This window comes from Anopheles nili, chromosome 3, assembly GCF_943737925.1.
Source record: "Anopheles nili chromosome 3, idAnoNiliSN_F5_01, whole genome shotgun sequence".
In the NCBI taxonomy this organism is placed as follows: Eukaryota; Metazoa; Arthropoda; class Insecta; order Diptera; family Culicidae; genus Anopheles; species Anopheles nili.
Genome location: NC_071292.1, coordinates 11,298,957 through 11,318,736, shown reverse-complemented (window position 1 = coordinate 11,318,736; position 19,780 = coordinate 11,298,957). Strand labels below are relative to the sequence as shown.

Here is a 19,780-nt window from a genome sequence, read left to right as displayed (position 1 = left end):
GTGGCGGTGTCCTAAAGCAGGCATAAAAGAGCCCCCTAAGTTGTGGCTTTTGGCAAAATCCAATTAAAATTTCGTACCACTGCACCCACGCGAAAACGTATGGCGTTCTCCGGTGGCGTGATGGTGGGAGAAAATTAAAAATAAAAGCACCCCAGGAAGGTGAGTATCGTATGTAGTTTGCATACCTTCAGGTGCCGGCTTTCGTCAAGTGGCACGATGAACTAATTTTTGGTGACAGAAACTCAACCGGAACTCTCTCATTTTGGAAGTCCTTCAGGCTCACATGTGGTCCAGGGGTCCCCACAAGAAGGTTCAAAGGATTGTGGCTCCCTCAAACGAGTGCTCCCAGATACAATTAGAGTTGAAATATCGCCAACATTCGAGCGCACTCCAGCTTCCACTCACGGGCGCACGTTTTCCGTTCCACTTTCGTTACGGCACTTGGTTCGATCTGATAGGTTTCAAACGATTTCGAGTACCGATACAAACTAGTTTCAATCATGCAAACTAGAGAGCTCGAATGGGCGGTCTGGGGAAAAAATGAAAAACCATCCCCCCGATCTCCGTTTCCACATCGGAGGGCCATCGAAAGCGAGGTATGGATTGCGACCGTACCTTGCGCGAACCTGTGTGGAGTTACACCATTCACCATCCACCATCCGAAACTGCCACGAACTGCCACAAAGTGAAGTGGTTGACGATGTACACCGGTTCGTTTTATTCCGGTCTTTTTTTTCGTCTTGCTGTAACGTATTTATTTTTAGTTCCTTCCCGTGAACGTGCACCATCGAGTGGCATAAATTTCGCATTTCCCTTACACTTTTGTGAACGCTCGGCAGCACATCCCGGGTCCCGGGTTCGGGTTGTAGTGAGGTTGGTGGAGAAAAAAAAGTTTGACTCTCGTGCCCTCTTGAGCGCGCGACTTTTTCATTCAAGTTTTCGAAATGTACACGCAATATTTGCAACGTCGTCGTCGTCGTCGGTGTACATCCGGGGAAGTTTTCCGGGCCCCAATTTCCACCCCATTTTCCGTCCCCTGGTGTGTGGCTGTGGTACCTGCACGATCGAAATCTTCTGACCTCAGCGAGAAGGTACCGGTACGGATTTTTCGCCCTCGCTTTCCGTTTTCGATGGTATGCTGCCCGGGAAAGTTGTATATTACGTTTATAAAGTTACGCGATCGGCTGGGAACAGGGTGGTTAGAGAGAAAGAAAGAGAGAACGCACGGAAGTGCCTCGCTTTCGTTCACCAATCGAACGGCCAACAACAACGAGACAGGGCTGACGATATCTTGATCTCGAGCGTACGGGCCCCCTCTGGATATCACAAACGTAATAAAAATTATTGAATTTTATCTTAATAACTTTTGGCGAAATTCATTTTTATGACTTTTATCACCACGTTACAGGGTAGGCCGGGCGTGGGATCAATATGAAAGCGGAAAAACCGGAAGAATTTCCAATTCCTGCCTCGGAAAAATCTGCGCTTCCGGTGTGCTGGTCCACCTGGGACAGACGGTGGATTTCCGTGGCATACCCTACGCGATAGGGATGACGATACCAACGACGCAGGTACAACGTGAATGGTTTTAGGAGCGCTTTTTCCGTCGTTTTTCTTTTGTCGGTTTCACCAGTAGAAAATGCGCCCTAGTAGGCCGATACGGGAGCACCATGCTGGAAGGATGCTTCTCCGCTGTCCCGTTCACTCGAGCCGTGTGGCGTTTTCATTGTGATTCTAATCGAACAAACATTTTCAGATGAATCCGATGAGGCACTCAATCAATCTCTGACGCAACAGGCCACCACTCGGCGGCTGGTGTTGGTGGTGACGTTCGGGCGAAGGACGCCGGCTTTCGTTACAAGTGGCAAACAATATTTGTTGAATTATTCATCACAAATTTTTGGCTGAAACCGGGCATCGGCGGGAGGAATTGATTTTTCTTTCCCCTTCTTTGCTGGCGGGAGAAGTTTAAACATGGCTCCGGCTTTAACGCGAACCTTTTTTTTTGTAGATGTGAAAGCGTGGAAAGCATTTGGGTTTTTCCCTGGCATCGATTTCGAAGCAGGATTGGGCGGAGTTCGATGGAATTTTCTCAATTTTACGTTTACGACCCCGAGCCAGCGGAAATGCGGGAAACGGCATTAATTTTGGCGCAATCCATTTTAATTAATGAAGATCAATGATTTCGTCCGTACACAGGGTGCTCCTCGGACCGTCCGTCATAGCTAATTGCGGACTAATGGGTGAGCCCCGAGGCTCGAGTCAATCACTAAAATAACAGTCAATTAAAACGAGCCCACCCTGCGAGGTAAGATTGATTTCGTACCACGTTGCCCGGTGGCGCCATTTTGCATTCGGACGAGTGCGGAACCGGGTTCGGACGTAATGCACACTAAATCAAGATAATTGCTCCCGTCGCGGTGGAAACGCAATGTGCGAGGTTGCTCTTCGTTACTTTGATGAGCGTCGGTTGGAATTCGGATTTTTGCACACCGGTCATTCACATCAATCGTCGCAGCCGCGTTCCATTAGCGCGAAATAGCTGGAATGCTAATTTCCCGGGCCAAGGCAATATTGCACAGTGAGCGCCGTATTTCAGCACCGGTGCTTTGTGCTTTCAAACTGCTTGATAGTGAACCACCCTGTGCCATCAAAGGCTCTCAAGAAAAAGCGCTTTAGTTGAAGATTTTCACAGGAGCCAAGCAAAACAGAGAAAAAAAACTTGCTTGTCACTTTTAATGATCCTTTTTCGGTGGTGGCTAGCCGTTTCCCATGAGCCGATATTCAATACGTATGTATTGAATACATTGTGGGAGCTTGAAATTCGATATCGTACATCCCCGAAAAATCCCTACCGAGCAAGCTATAATCACGCCACAAATGATCCGCAAACTTATGCCAAAGTTCCTTGGGGCATGCTTTGCGCTCGTCGTACCTTCCAAGAGGGTGAGCTACTTTTCCGAAAACATTCCAAAACCGTCTCTTCGCGCGCCTTTCTGCTAGCTGATGGGACTCACTCTGAAATGGGCTCCGGCTATGTAGTAGGCTATGACTCCTTAGCCAGCTTGACAGGTTGCAGCAAAAAAGCTAAACGAACCGTGCACATGTAACGAGAGTCGACCCTAACCACCGGACCGAGACCGATCCCGGTGCCGGCACTGACGACAGGTGGCAGGGAAGTACTCGTGAGAATGTACATCAAGCGTAAGAGGGTGTGAGAGAGAGAGAGTGAAAGAGAGAAGCACGCCGGTACTACCTAAGTACCTGCAACTCGGCCCCCGGTCGGCAGTGAAAGGAGGCTGATTTAATTAAAGATAAGAATCAATTTCGTTTCGTTTTCAAAATTATTTTCCAACATTCCCTCGGTCTTCAGTCCAACCATTTCACTCTCTCTCTTTCTTTCTTGCCCAGGAACCATGAAGGACCAACCAGCCGGCCGGTTGGAGAGATCGCTTTTGATTTCACCGCTCCCGTATCGGAATTTCGTTTAATCGCTGCTGCCCGCTGTTGGCCATGGGCTTTGAACCGTGATACCATTCTTCTTCTTCGGTTGGTGTAGGCTGGATGGGTGCGTTTCACATCGCAATATCATGAAAGCACCACCGAGCAAGGGAAACTCCGGTCGGTTTGGTACAAAACACCAGGCGTCTCCATTTTCTTGGTGCCCCGAGCACGACCCGGTGTGCGTGTTTTTCGAGCATGCAATCACTTCCAGGTGAAACCGATGGCACCCGGCACGAGCCCCGACGGAGGCTTGAGCTGAACAATCCAGCTGAAAACATGATTGAGAACAGCTTTTATTAGTATGACAAGTTGGCACCCTTCCCGAACCACCGGGCGGGTTTCGAACGTGCGGTGTGCGATACTGTTTCCCGCTAGCGATACACGTCCACCGATGTGAGACGTGTGATGTACACGTTCGTACACTTAGTGCGTGTACGCAACCTTCATTCTCCTTTGTTGAAACCCCGATTCAGCTGCCATCGCAACGTTCGACTCAGGCGGCGTTATTGGGTCAAGATGGTTCACAAGCGATCCCACGGTTCCGGTGGACGGATCTTAAAGCTTGCAGCAATCTACTGAGCACCCCAAAAACACCCACTCGTTCCTGGTGGGAAGGGTTATTTGTGCTGGCGTAGAAAATTAGCCTCAAAATATTCCTCCCCACCGGGTACGGCCAAACCCGTCAGCCTATCAGCTCCCCCCGGGGAGGTTGGCTCAAAATGTGACCTAAAAACGTCAGATTGTTTACCGTTCAATATTCAACAGCCGGTTTCGTTTGGAAAGAGTGAGATCGCGGCGTGGCCTAAAGTGGCTAATTAATTAAAATCCCTTTGCCGATCGGCGTGCCAGAGTTGGAGGCACGCGGCCGGGAAGCGATGTCAAAAATTGTAAATTAGCATTCGGGTGGGGCGCAGAACTGGCGGAGAAGAGAACAGCCACCAGTGACTCCGCCAATGCATCACGCGCTTGGGATGGGTGAAAGAAAGAGCCGTGGGAGTGAAGGAAATCAGGAAAAAGGGGTGGCTCACCCACGTTACCTGTGGCCTCGTCGTACTCGCTGGATTCGCACCGTTTGCCCTTAAACCCGGCCGGGCAGATGCAGATGATGGCGTTGTCACCGATGTGCCTGCGAAAAGGGAGGAGAAAACGACAAGCTGTTTAGCGCGATGTTTTGTTAATGAAGGAAAGCGTCACCGTCGTTTGCCGGTTTACGATGCGGTGGAGCTTTCGGTAGAGGGCAGACCGGGTACGGCGTTTGCCAGTTCGGTGGGACAAGCCTCATAAAGTGATGGTTGAGCTTGGCATTTAACGCCGAAATGCTGAGTTGCTCGAGAGGAATTAACGATTAGGATTATGCGTGGAGGAATGATTAACATGAGATTATGTGTCGGTGGAGGCGCCTGGTGGTTGGTACGATGGAGGCGCCTGGTGGCTGGTTCGGTGGGGTTTACTGTGCAGATTACCGAAGAGGTGCTTAAAAGTCAGTGCTTGGCATGCTTTATCAGCTGCTTGTCAAATGAAACCCACTGACAAGGCACTTGCGGGTACATTTCGGGCGAGAAAAACAAAAGCGCTTACAAAAGCTCCACCGATGTGGGATGAAAATCGAACGCTTCCACTTACTTGCATGTGCCGCCGTTCTCACAGACGTTCGCATCCTTACAGAGCGGTCCGTCACCGCAGTCAAGCCCACTGAAGCCGGGATAACAATCACAATAGTACGACCTGAAATGGGAAAGAGAGAGAGAGATAAATGCAGAAAGCGGTTTTAAAATCAACCTAACCGTGCTCAGATGAATCATAAAGCCAAACGAATGGAAGTGGTGGCGTTTCTGCTGTGATTCAGAACGAATACGAGGCGTATTTGCACAAGTGCATTTGCTAACGACTCAAACGATCTTCGAACCGCACAATGCGTCTTCCGATTACGATCCCTGTCGGGCACGTGAGCCATTTCCCAGATGGTGAGCGATTCGTCTGTTGAAGAGCTGCTTGGAAAAGGAGCTGAAAAGCACCGTAGGGCCACTACGTCATTGTCCTTGAAGCGAACGCATCATAGCGGAATGCAAAATTACCTGCACCATGCCAGCGATTGACGTACCTTGCGACAACCGACCGGAAAAGCCCGTCAATCGCTTGCTTCTCGAAAACCCGAGCCCCTTTGCTGGGGAAACTCCCCGGGGAGGGAAAAAAACCCCGAACGGAATGAGCCAACGACGCGGGAGTTCCTCCCATCAGCAGCCGGGGCGAGTTTGTGCGTCAGTAAATCTATTTTTATTAACTTTGCGGTGAAATTTATTGTGCTTTCATGAATATTCATCCGTTTCGGGCGCGTTCCGCATTAGCGTTTCCCCTTTTTCTTTTCGCCATTTTAGACGGGTGGACGCCGTGACGGGAGGAGCCTTTCCCACCCATACCCACAGCACGCCATTGACCGCCGCAGTACTCGAAAGGAGCGTGTGGATGTAGACAGGGGTGCGAAAGTCAGCCACCGGAAAGCAAATGTGCCATCATCACGGCGTGCGGAACCCCTTACGCATAGCCGAGGCGGCACTCTTGCGGTTGTCTGGTGGCCAACTTCTCGTTGGTCCTTTCTCCTGCTTTCTCTGCCTCGTTTGCTTACTGAGTCCAGGATTCATTTGACCCGACGAGCCCTACCATCTGGTCGGTCTGGATACTTTCCGCCCGCAAAACGCGTTCACAGTCGAGCAGAACTGTTGTCCGTGTTTTTTTTTCTTCGTGTGCTTTTTTTTTATTATTCACCTTCTCCTTCACCCACTCCTTAACGAGAGGGTGGGGGGGGGGTGGTAGACAAATGAATTCGCATTCTTTCCGAGGTTTCCCGGAGGAGAATTGGGCAGCTGTTTCGCGAGCCCCATCCGGAGGGAATTGTACGCAATTGTTTCGTGTGACAAAGAGCAGCGCAAAAGAGACAGCAAACGCGAACAGAATGCGAAGGGTGGGACTCCCTCCCTCAGCCGTTAGGGGTAAGAAATTCAATTTGTGACGATTCGTTAGATGGCGATGGAAACAAAAAAGGGGCGAATGAAAAACAAAAAAAAAGCTAAAAAGGACGCGACAAGCACGCAAATCCTGCGCGTGGTATGTAATCCTTTCGCGCTGTGCAAGGTATATTCAAATGGGAAACGGAAATGGCAGCGGAAGTTGGCACTTGAAAGACGAAATAAAAAAGGAATTGCTTCCCTCTCGAACGTCCATAGAATGCCGAATTCGACAACGTTCGGTCTTTGCATTGCGCACAAACGAGGATGTAGAAGCAGGATTTGGATTTGAATCGCACGGGAACAAACTTTTTCACGCTCAAGTTTTACCCACGCTTCTTTTCAGCAGTCTTCCTAGGGATGCGTGGATGGCTTGTTCGCGGGTTTGTTTTTTATTTTTTGTTTTTTGCTTTCTTTTCGGCAGCAGCCAGTCCCCTCGGGGGATGTTAAAATGTAAATCCGCGTCCACAATGAGAGGCGTAACCTTTTTTTTTACCTTACATTTATACACACACATTGTTCGAGCGAACAAAATGCAGCAAGTGTTGCTGAAAAATTTGAATAATGATTTCTTGGTGCTTTTTATGTTTTGAATAATTCTTGTGCTCCCCTTCCCGCAAAAAGGACCACCGTTGTTTGTGACAAAACGTGAACTTTGCACGGGCGACGTTCCGCTAAGCGAACAATCTCAACAAAGTCCACGCCAACGGCAACTCGTTGTGCAAGCGAAATGTTTTCTTTTACCAGCTGAAAAGGCTCCACTTCTCCATCAGCAGAAAGTTGCGTGCGTTGGACGCCATTTTCGGGGGGAGTGAGGAGTAGATGTGTGGGAACAAAAACCCACCTCCCACTCTCGAATGTCCTGAGTGTGCTTAATTAATTATTTACAATCAGCGTCTTAGTTCTGCGGTCAGATAACACCGTGCGACAACCCATTCCGATGGCTGTTTAATTGGAAATCGTGCGCACGTACGACGAGCGGGCTTACATGATTTACAACACAGCGTAAATTCTCCACTGAGCCACATTTCAAATTACCTCAAGTTGTTGGCTAAAGCCGGGGCGCTTCCACCACGCCCGGGTTTGTGCTCCATTTCAATCAATAATTAATATCCATAATTTCCATAATGGGTGTGCGATCATTGTAATCACACTTTTAGTGGTCTCCTCACACCTTGGTCTTGCTCTCTCGCTCATCCGTCAACCGCACGGGGGTGGAGGGCAAAATGCAAAACCACACCACAGCATCCACTTCATTACACTTGTCCGAGTGCGGGTCTCTGGACGAAGCATTTAATGACTGGCAAGCTCCAAACCGGTGTTGGTCGCGCGTGTCGCCAGCACCGATCGCCCGGCATCATAATCAAGTCAAGTGCCATCGAGATGATGAAATCCACCCGGCCCGGGTAGCGACCGTATGCAAACACGCACCAGCACGAGGACACACGATGAACAGCAACAAAAAATGGCCCCCTCCCAGGCAGACAGCTCTCGAAAACCCCAAAAACGAATCACGATGATAATCAACAGCTCGCCACACAAACTGTCCCCGCGGTCGGCCAGTTGGTTGGTTGATTGCGCGCGTTGCGGCAGGACCATTGGAGTGTGTCCTCTTTTGCGCCTCATCACACCGCATCGCCATTAGTCTCAGCCGGTGATGGTGCGAATGGTGGCAGAAACGGGGGACCTCGCAGAGAGAGAAAAGCAACACAAAAAACCACCCGGAAGCACATAATTTATTAACGAATCATTGCCCGACACTCGTACGTCACTGACAGAAATGGCCGCAGCGGCCATCACATGTCCACCATCACGGCCATGTGGCAGTGCGAACCGCGCAGAGGCCATTTTTCTTTTTTCCCGCATCCCATCAACCCCTGCACCGGCTTGCCTGCTTGCTGATGTTTCGTTCCGGTTCTTCTGCTCCCGTTTTTCCCTTTTGTGCCGCGCCATAATGTGCTGCGACTTTTGCACCCCGACCGATTTCGCCCGCTCCCTTGGGGGGACCGTGGGCTTGAGGGTTGAGTAATAAATGGCCTCAACTTCTCGGCCACATCGGTCGCCATCGATGTTCTTTTGGCTGCGAACGGTCGCCTTTGCGCGTGTGGCATGTTGATGCGTTTTAATTCATGAGCGCGCGTGTGTGCACGCGCGCGAGATCGGTGGGCGAGAAAATGGCCTCAAGCGCCATTAAGCGTTTAGTTTGGGGGGTTGGGAGCTACCGGTGGCACGAGATCCTATGACCCGGTTGACACGCAAAGACACCAAGAGAGGGGATAATTTTCCGCATCATTTCTACGCGGGACGAGCCCGGCGACATTGATCGGTGCCGTTCCCGGGCATGTCGTACCGGTATCAATTTATCGCGTAGCCAGGACGCGGCAGCAGGATGTGTTGGTTTTTGCACCTACAAGATGCGATAAATGGGGCGAACGCTTCGCACGTACACGAAGAAATGGTTCACATTAGCGGTGTGGTCCGTTTGGATAATGTGTGTTTAGTGTGATTTTCCCCGGGAAAAGCGATGACTTTCGTCTTTTGTTACGCGACCGAGGACACAATGCGGAGGGTCACTTTTTGGTGTTGTTTTTAGTAAAACAGCTATGCAACAAGCAAAACACATGGATGTGCAGAAAGGAGAAAGTTTTGAGCACAACTCTTCACATTAGAACAGTAGATCGTGTTCACTGATTTTTGTAGGGTTATAAATCTCAACTTGAATGCAACATTCGCCACAAATAAACCTCTAAAGGTAAATAAAATGATCACACATTCTGCTTTTGTTATTCCTCCCCTGTTCCTGCACAAAAAAACCCAAAAGGATCAGCTAAACCTCTAAGCAACAACACGTCGTGACCGTGACAGTGTTCCGACATTCCATTAGCGCCCGAGGTGGGTGAGACAAAAAAAAAGTGGTTCATTATTACGTTGGCTACCTTTATCCATCGGTGGTCAGCGACGGCACGTATCGCCGACACCGGAATAGTCGGATGTCCGCCCGACTCCGCGCGCACGCTGTACAACCCCACCACGAGAGGACTGATGACTAAACAATAACCGCTTCGTGCGCTAAACGACCGTAACCGACCGTGGCGAGGGTCAAAGGCTGCGGGAAAGGATTTTTATGGTGCCGGAAAAACGGTGAGTGCCTCCCTCCAGCAGATGGAACTGAATCATCATTCTTTTGCAGGTGTACTTACTTTTCACACCGTTCAACTCCCGTAATAGGATAGCCAGCTTTGGAAAAGCGGTGCACGGCTCATGCCACCTTACCGGGAAATTCGTGTGACCATTCGTGCGGGAAAATGCTCCCGAACGCTTGCATTCAAACCGACCGCTCCACGCGGGTTGCTCAACGATCTCGAGGTGAATTCTGGGAAAATGTCCCGAGTCGATTCGGATTCGATTGCGCGTCCCTTCCGATGCTTTCCTGTGCGGTTGGAAGCTCAAACGGTGAACACCCGAAAGCGCTGCCCAAAATACCCGTTTTGTCGTGCAGTTCATCACAGAGAAGGGTTCGCATAATTGGTGTCAAGCTCCGGTGACCGGAGCACGTTTTTAAAGCACCTTTTACGTTCGCCCAAATGGCGTTATGGTGTGCTGAGCACAATGTCCAGCAAAACGGTCACGCTGTAATGTGACTGGGCCACACAAAGGAATCAGTCATCAATGCACAAGTGGAGCTTCGGTGCAGGTGAGCAGTAGCATATAAAAAAGCAGCTCCATTCATTTTTCGAAGAACTCAATCAATAGGTCGACGTGCGGTTGACGAATCCTTTTTTGGAGCCCGGACTTCGTCTCGTTGACCATTACAGGGATTTTATTCCTGGGAAAAAGGGAACGCAGACAGCGTTGCCATAGCGTTTGATGTTTGGTTACTGGGATGGGAAATGTATCGCTGTTTGGTTTCATTTTGCCATCGAACGAATGCTCTTTTTAAGCCATTGCTGTTCGATGTGTGAATTAATGAGCAGTCAAATAAATCAAGATCAAGAGCTTTTGATCTTTGTGACATCGACGATTCCACTTTGACAGTTGAATGTAGCAAAAAAAACCATTACCTTGAGAACAATTTTAAACCACTAAAGCTAGTTTTTTATTTGTTTTAAGCAAAAGGAATGTATTAATTATTATTTTAAGTATGTGTTTGTATTAATTTTACCCAACCACTTTACCACGCCATGCTGCATACGAATGCTTCTCACTCATGATAGCGTATGGAAAATTCATCCCATTCCTCCTGTACGATTCTAAAACGCCTATTTACCCACCGGCAGTTCACATTCATGGCCTGCTTGCTTGACCTGGATCTTGCCACGGTGCTTAATAAAAGTCTCATCCTGCCTGTTTATCCTGTGGAAAACCCCGAGCGGTACCATCGCACACCGAAGCGTACGATCTCGCCGGAAAGCGGTATGATTTAGCAGTACACTTTTACGGCTGCCTTCAACAAAATGGTAACACGCCCTCCTGCAGGAGAGCGAATTGGTTCTGGCATCAATTGTTCTCTTCCACCGGTTGCACCGGTTGGTTGTGGAGGCGGTGCTCACTTCAGCACGGATAAATGAGTCTGGTTCGGGCACGTATTTGTCCTTAGAACGGAATCTGTTTGGGAAATGCTTTCGGAATGAGTTTTGGGCATCTTGAATGTCGCCGGTTTGCCTTATCTTATCGGGTTTAAAGATCGGTTGGGTCGGTGGCTTTATCGGGAGAGATAAATGATACGCACGAAGAGGTGCTTGATTAGAACCCCGAAGCCCTGTTTGCGCTGCGTGCAGCGATCACCTTCGCAAAATGATGCACACAAAACACCGGCTGCGGGAAAACCGATTGAGGGAAAAAGCGAGGGAAAAACCTGTCCCTTGGCCACGCATTCAACGCCGGTACGTGTCGGAACGTGCGCCATTTGCGCTCCGATAACGCATCGTTCCAGCTTAAGCTCGCACGGATTCCGATTGCCCCCGAAACGGGTGTTTTGTGCCGCCATTTTGGCAAAGCTCCTTCTCGGAGTATCGAAATTACCGTAAAGCAGACTTAGCGTGAACCGAGAGCCCACGCTCGAATGGTGTCGATTCGGTTCGCTTTAATGGGCGACTAAATCGTTGAATTAGACACGTTCGCGCGATGGTCCGTAATTGGGCGAACAGAACCCGCCCGGGCAATAACGATAAAAGAGTCCATCGACGGCGGGTGGCCACCAAAAGGCAGAGAAGAATGTAGACCTCCCGTGCCGAGGTACATGAGGTGGAATTGAATTTTGATTTGTTATACCTGCAGTGCCACTTCAAAGGGACAATTTCGGTGCAAGAGAGATGAGTCGAAAAAACAGCACGTAAAAAACCTTCCCAACAAAAAAAAACAACCACCCTTAAACTGGTTTCCTTCACACCTGCCAACATCGGTGACATCCTTTGCTGATGGGCAGCGCCGTTTATGCAGCGGAGAGATCGAGCTGCATAAATCAAAGTTGCATCCGTAATGAAATCGGTCGTTTTCTCAACCATCGCCGGCCACTTTCCAACATCAAAGCGATCCTTTCGACCCCGGCAGCACATTTCCTGTGCCATTTAGTAGTTTTTCCGCCCCCGCCGGGTTCACTCTCCTTCCCCACCCCACCAGGGTCCTCCATAAACCGGTGGAAAAGTTACGCAGCGTGGACGCAAGTGGAGCGTGCGAGGGTATGGTGTTAACTTCCGGAAGAAATGGTGAGCTTCACCCAACCGGAAGCACCATGATGAAGCATTGGTACGGGATAGGGTAAGGAGTGGGGGGGAAGGAGTGGGGTGGGAAAAGCGAGCATCAACAAACCGGGAACAAAGTGGGGAGTGAACTTTTTCCAGCCGCTCTGATAGCACATCTAACGGAACTGGAGAGAAAGATAGAGAGAGTGAGTGAGAAAGAGACAGGATGCTAGAGAGCCGTGCTGCATGAATAAATGATCTGCGGAGGATTTTTGGTTTCTCGAACCGACCGGAAATGTAAAAGAAGCAACGACAGGCGGAATCTCGCCGCTGCCGGAGAGTGCGGCAGGAAAAAGATAATCCGCTTCCGGGCGTTACGAGAATGCTTCCGGTTTTTCGTACCCCCGGAGTCGTGCGTATGCGCGCACGGTGGCGTGGCCAGGTGAAGCTTTCGGGACCATCGACTTCCGGCACTCAGGTGTCGTTGGGGTGGGAGGATGGCTTGGAAATGCCGGTGGGAAGTGGAAATTCATTTTCCTCGGATGCGGAAACCTTCTGCAGCACTTGCGCCGCATGGGCCGAGAGAGGGAGGATGGGTTTTATCATATTTAATTCAAAACGAATATGACCTCAGGTTGGCGTCTAGGTCGAGCGGTCGGTTAGCAAAGTTCAGCGGTGTTTCATTTGAAAATGTGATGTATTTTTGATTCGCCGACGCTTTCCAGCAAACCCGGTGATTATTACATGATTTATGATTGAGGAGCTTCATCGGAATTGGGATGACATAAGTGTATTGAAGGCATGGCTACCTACTGACAGGTTGAAAAACGTGAAAAAGCCTCTGCCTGTATAACAAAGGGCTTAAATATACGCCTAAATTTAGACTTTCTTTAAAGTCAATTCGAAAAATAATGTTGTTCCTTCGAACAGGATCAGGAAGTTTTTGTGAAGCATTTATAAGTAAATGGACTTTCAGGCGAGATGTAATCCATTTGAGTCATTCTACAAAATTGAAATGCCAGCCCGACCAAATGTGTTCGCTGCCACCGTAAGCCACGGATGGATTAAGTTGTATCTCGCGAACGTAACGCTGCCCTCTAAGCCCTCTGCGAAGCGTCACACTCTTGCTAGCATTTTCTTCCAGGGTGTGACGTAAGTTTTACAAACACACACACACGCACATTCACGTGCAAAAAAAACTACCCAGCAAGCAGACAACACGAGCCAGAGCCCAGAGGGCTGCGGGCAGAAATGAATACACAAAAATAGTGGCGCACTATTAGCGCGACCGAAGCGGCGGGATAAAACGCAAACCACAAGGCTGGAAAACATTCTTTCCGTAAATCCCCTAGCACGGGGTTAGAGTGAGAGAGAGAGAGAGAGAGAGAGAAAATCCAAGAGATTCTCTCTGCCTGAGGCACCCAGCAGGTGCCAGCGCAGATGAAGTTGACACTGATGGGGCACCATCTCGCAACACGAACCGGCACCAAAACCCGGCCTTTAGCTTCTAACAGACGGCTAGAGCAGGCTCGTACCGTACGCGCGGAAAACCCCGTTATGGGCTCAAAATGGCCACGCACAAGCTGAAGTACGATAATGAAAGCGACACGGTGGCGTATTCATCCGAACCGTACCGCATCTTGACCGACTGCTCAGAAGCTAAAGCCAGGCTCACCGCCGGCGGCTAAGAATGGATGGATAAACTTGCAGCTCATCGCTCCACCCAGGTTCACCTGCTGAACCCGGCAACGGCTATGGTGGTCAGCTGGTGGGGCGGCAGAACGAAAGGCAGCAGATTAAATGCGAGAGTGGTGGTGAAAAGAAAGAAAAAAAGAAGAACATGAGATGATCCCTCCGGGGCCCGGTATTTCTCGGCCAGATTGGTGCGGGATAATTGAGGAGCATAATTTTGGGCGCCTCCATTCGGCCAAGGGGTGTCGACGGCGAACGTTTGCGAGGGTTAAAATGGGCTACTTTGTGTGGCTTTTCCGAGGAGTCCTTGGAGAGTCCGTTTTGACGTGAGTCAGGCCCAACGCACGCGAGTCCCTTTTAGACGTAAACGGACTGGAAGTGAAGTTGTTACCCTTTTCGTTCGGACCGGAGCTTTAATTTTCAATTTTTCAATCTTTCACACGACGCGTCCTGGTGCAACGAAAAAAAAAAGATATATAAACATCACCCGCACGTGATGACATGCCGGATGAATAACAATCACGCGAGATGCGCGAGATGATGCTTACTTATTCATCTCATCTGCCACGCGAGCCCGCGCGCGCGCGCACATTTGACAAAATGGCACCGCGGACAAAAATCCGAAACATACTTTCCCATCGCATAGCCCGATAACACCCGGAAAAATGGTAACACCGTGCTAACATTGTGCTAACACAAATGTTTGCCCACGGAGAAGCCCGCCCCGGGGCACCCTTACGGCGTTAAAATATTTACCCACCGTCGTGCGCAAACCGGCTGGTTGGGTGCACGCGAACCGCCCTTTCGTCCTTCGGTATGGGCGGACATATTTTTCCTCGTGACATATTTGGTTTTCTTTCCCGCGTGCTCCTTCCGATGACGTGCCCGGTTTCGTGGCCCGATCCGGTGCATATGTCTCGTGTCGTTTCGGACGACGTCAAGCCGTCTTCGGTGCTGAAGCTTGGATTTTCATGAGCGGTTTTCCCGACGATGGCGCACCCAAGACGTCGTGCGGCATGCAAAGGCGACTCCACCCCGGGCGGAAGTGGAATAAATCCCTGTCATTCGTTTCAGCGGGATGGCAATTTACTGGCTGCATGTATCGCTGCACTGTCCGGCTTGGAGTGTGGCGAGTAGCACATGCCACAAGTTTCTCGGACGTGCCATGCAGGCGATGTTGTCATCGCTGGTGCTGGAAAATCATGTGCCAGCTCCCACTATCGCTCTCACTCTCTCTCTCTCACTCGGTAGCTACTTGGCGAGGTGTTAACGGTAATGTTTTCCACGACGCCTCCTTCTGGGGTTGCATCCCTTGCTGGCCGCATCAAAACCACAACCGAGATGCCAACCAACGCTCCCTGGCCGAAGGGACGAACGTGTTGCGTAAATTGTTTTAATTAGCTCCCTTTTCCGGGCTATGAGATGGAAAAATAAACTGCTCCAGCCTACGCTACGTGTGGGAGATGTGGTATCGTTCAACGCAACCGCACAACGTGGCGTTAGGGCCGGTGATGATCTTGATAGGATAATTGCAACGCAAGATGAGTGCTGTGAGGCTCACGTCTTAAACAGATAAGTGGTTTCAGGTACGCCAGACTGCAAGTGAACAGCGCGTTAGTGCGTGACCATTGCGGTGAGGCGAAACCCTGTTCTACGCCCCTACCAAGAACGAGATCCTGACACGGATCGTTCTCTTTGACATCGGAACACGTGGCATTAGAACGGTTGCACGGTACCAATTACGTGGAAAATGCTTAAACGGCTTCTTCTGTTGCTAGGCACCCCAGATCGATGGCGTTCCGCCCGAAGGCTCTCGAAAGCCGCTAATATCCTGGTGGCTTTCATAACGTTCACCGACGCACACGCGCCTCTAACAGGGGGGGGCGGCCATTTCGTTTGTGACGGCGTCACGCTTGAGCCCACAACAAAGGCACTAGAGTCCGTTCGTTCGTTCGCGTGTTCGAGCGTTCGGTAACAATCGGCCAGTTGAGTGCGACGTCAATGGCGTCATGCCGGGTTTGGTGCGTTGGTGCTTTTCAGCAACAGAAACCGCCCGTTTTTAGACACTCCAGCTTCCACGGAAGAGCCACCGATGGAATGGGCGCCATTGATGGATCTCGATGTCGGTACGGCGTGGGATAGCAATTATCGAATAATTGCTACCGCACGATGGGACAGACTTTCTTCGAGCAGGCACGTGGCTTGATGGAGGCGCCTGACGCAATCGAGATGGATTAAGTAATTCTTCACGAGCATCGCTGTGACAGATACTCGTCCTGGTGGCGTTGAAGGGGCCGTTTCACGTGGGCCAGGAAATTAAGCGGCTCAATTGGTGTGTCGCAGCAACGTTTCATCTGCAGCAATTATAGATGGTGCCACGGTGCCAGGTGACATTTTATGAGAGGATCAGTAAAATGGTATCGTTTCGCTTGAGCTACACCTTTTGCCGCACATTTTGGCCAAGGTGTTTATAATGCTTTGTTCTAAATTCTGCCTTCCGGTTTCAATTTTAAAGATACATTACAATGCCCGCACGTTCAGGTGATATTGCAACGTGTATTCTGGAAAATTATACTTACGAGAAATCGTGCTTCGCGTAGCAGTTACCAAGGAAACGACAGCGCAATGCGTTGCAGGTGTGCTGCTTGACCGTGTCCACCTCGTACGTGATGTTGAAGCCGTACACATCGAGCAGCCGGTCAAGGGCACGCAGGTGTGTCCCGTAAAGACTGTCCATGGTGAAGCGCACCTCCAGGTATGGGCTGCTGAACCGGATCCATGGTACGCTCGTCACGTCGTCCTCGCTCAGCTCGTAAACGTTCATGCTTGGCACCTTGTAGTCGTCGCTGTAGTACATATACTCGGTAAAACGCAACCCTCCCAAGACGTACTGCTGCGTTAGGTAGAGTACAATCGACACGTTCGACCCGACGATGGCCGATGCATCGATGATCCAGGTGCAGCTGATCGGTACCGGAAACCGGGCCGGGAAATTGGGCGTCGCAATAACACCGTGTGGTGCGGTAAGAGTCACTCCACCGCACAGCTGCGACGAAGCGGACAACGCCGGTCCTAGCTCATGTTCCACCCGGATCAAACCGGCTTGGGGTGATCCCAACTCGCCGCATCCGGCTCGCGGTACCAACAGCACCAGGAATAAAATCACTCGGAGCAGCAGCAGCAGCAGTAGTTGCAGATGACCAGGTGGCATTGGCCGGCCCGGTGGCCACATCGAAGATCGCAATCCGCGCAACCGGGGCGATCCACTCAACATAACCTCACTTCCCAGGCGCCTTGCATGGCAGGGCGTGAGTATACTACCGTATCGGATTCGTTCACCGTTTGTCTGGCAGCACTGCCGCGCACTGACGTTTCGTGCAGACGAAGGTAAACAAACGCCACGCTGCCAGAGACGCGATCAGGACAGGTGTAAAAAGATCTCTCGTGCAGTGGAAGTGATCGATGTTTGTTCTTTTTCGTGCGTATCACGCCACAACCGCATTAATATCTACCGCACTTGCATCCCGGTTCGGCCGGAGACGTAAATTTATGTGCGAACTGACAAGTGAGTTCAATATTACGGCTCGTTAATCATTTGCGGTCACCCCGGGTTCCTCGGTTAAAGGTAGCCTGATAGACAGCAGGAGATGACAGCAAAAAGTGACGCTTGTAGGTGCTGCTGCGTGATAACGCCGGCAGTCTGTAAGTGAAATGGAGAGAACAGAATATAAAATGAGTGTTTAACGAGACGAATTGCCGGTAAAAACAGTGTGATGGTGTGATTAATGCAACGTTGCAGTGTACCGGGTGAGTTTAAAATTTAATTTCTCTTCGCTGCTGATTGAAAATTGATGGCCGATGGTATTTGAGGTTAATGGGTCTGGTTGGGTGGGAACAGTCCATGGGTGGGAGCGGTGTTTGGTCACCGAATGGGACGCGGAAGTAGCACGATGCCATTTACCCCGAAATACCAATACACACCCACTTCCGGCTGCTGGGTGTCCGCAAATTGGCGGGGACATAAATCTACATCCCGGGGCATCCAGTTTCTCTTCCGTCCGTTCTTAAAACGGCTAAATGGCTGGGGCTCGTAAATAAGTGATATCAATTCGTTTTGACCGTTAAACACACAATCAAACCTTGGCCGTGGTACGGTTGGGTGCTGATCGCATTAAATGGTTGTATTATTTTATCGGAAATTCCTTCCGTCTGCGTGATGCGCACATATTTGCGTGCCAATTGTGTACATTATGCAGAACGTGTGCATGTGGCCATGAAATGATAGCACCGGTAGTTCGGGAATCCGCATTCGATGCTGAAGGTATCCTTTTTTTTCAGCCGCTATATCCGATCAGGCTTGCCGGTTGATGGGATGAATGTGTGTTTGTGTTAAAAATAACACTTAAATCACCGCTGTGCCGGAATTAAAGCTGCGTGGGGACATTGTAGGCACCGGTGCCATTGTCAAACATTAAATATGCTGTTCATTAAACCCTTTTAAACGCTTTCCGGTGCCACACGGTGTGCTTGCCAGTGGGAACCCTCTGCTGAACCGGCAGTAACGAGGCTCGGAGTTTACCTTTTGTTCGTGACACTCGTGGCTGCACGTGAATGGAATTGAATAGATAAAATCAGTTAAAGCTCGGTGTTCACGCTCGAAAGGGCACGCGCGCTCGTGCCCACCCACGATGATGAGCTGCAACCCGAGCTGACTGCTGGCACCTTTTGACAATATTTAAATTATTTACCGTGACCTATTGCGTTTGACTTTTTCTCGTTTTTTCCCTATTTTAATAGAGAAGGTCGGTTGCCATTGATGATTAAATTTAATGGCGCATGCAGTCTGTTTGCATTGGGACGGAAAAAATGGCATCGCAGCAAGCGTTGCTAGTGAAATTCTAGAATTCATGATTTCTGCGAATAGTGGACACAATACATGGTGCTCCTTTTGATATTTATATTTTCCACCTTTTTTGTATGAAGAGTTGAAACAATCGCTAAACAATCCCTTGATTACTAATTAAACTACGCATACAACCGATACCACGAAACCCATCGTAGTAGTTTTGTCTGATCGGTTTGTGTTTGGTTTCAAACACACGAGCCAACAACTTGCGGGGATTCGATCGAAATTTCCACCCAACCCGACCGTAAGCTGTTTTCCGCACCAAACATCCTGACGATTACGGCCCGGAAATGCCTCGTCTTCTTAAAGCTACCTGTCACTCAACCGTTCGATTTATCTCGATAGCCACGCTCCCAGTTTCGTTTGATTTAACAGCTTGCCCAGCTCGAAATGGATAAATTCAATCCTCCTCAGCTGGTTCTGGCTCGTAACCGGCATCCGTGGCCCGCTAGCAACGTCTTACCAAATTTGACTCACCCGTGTGCTCCGTGAAAATCGAGCACGGATGTTTGACTACACCGCCCGAAACCACGAGCACATGCGAGAAGCAGCGTTGCCAAAGTGGCTTCAACTTAACGGATTACGTCTTACGTTTTCTGTTGGCGCGGCGGGCTCGACGATGTACGAATCACTCCGAATGCCTAGGACGTCTTTTATCGTTGGCTTGGGACAGTTTCGTCGTGCACCGGCAACCTCGCTCTTCCGGTGCTTCCGGTGGCTTGAATGCGGAAGAAAGCACATTCAGCTAACCGAAGCCGAGGACGAACCGTTGTCATGGTGCAAACATCTGGCTGATGGTGCACGAAGGGGGACAAGGTTACCATCATCGCGTTGTTGCCATTGAGAAAAGTGGTTCGTCTCAGATGGCGCCCGTGAGAAAGGAAAGCAAGGAAACGCCCGTCTTGCTTTAAATGTTTGTCCATGTGCTTCCGCGGGTTGCATCCGGGTTAAGGATCTGCTACATAAATGGACAAATTTCGCGCGTATGTGGTTGG

General features: G+C 50.0%; 1 protein-coding gene across 1 annotated transcript in view; it reads right to left on the bottom strand.

Moving 5' to 3' along the window:
• LOC128722730 (uncharacterized) overlaps positions 1-17,153 on the bottom strand; it is a 93,947-nt gene extending 76,794 nt beyond the window's left edge. Inside the window, exons 1-3 of the mRNA XM_053816409.1 lie at positions 16,459-17,153; positions 5,128-5,229; positions 4,542-4,630 (exon numbers count right to left, since the gene is read on the bottom strand). Coding sequence (XP_053672384.1) covers positions 4,542-4,630; positions 5,128-5,229; positions 16,459-17,153 — 886 coding nt within the window. The remainder of the gene's footprint in view (positions 1-4,541; positions 4,631-5,127; positions 5,230-16,458) is intronic.
• Positions 17,154-19,780: the final 2,627 nt, after the last annotated feature.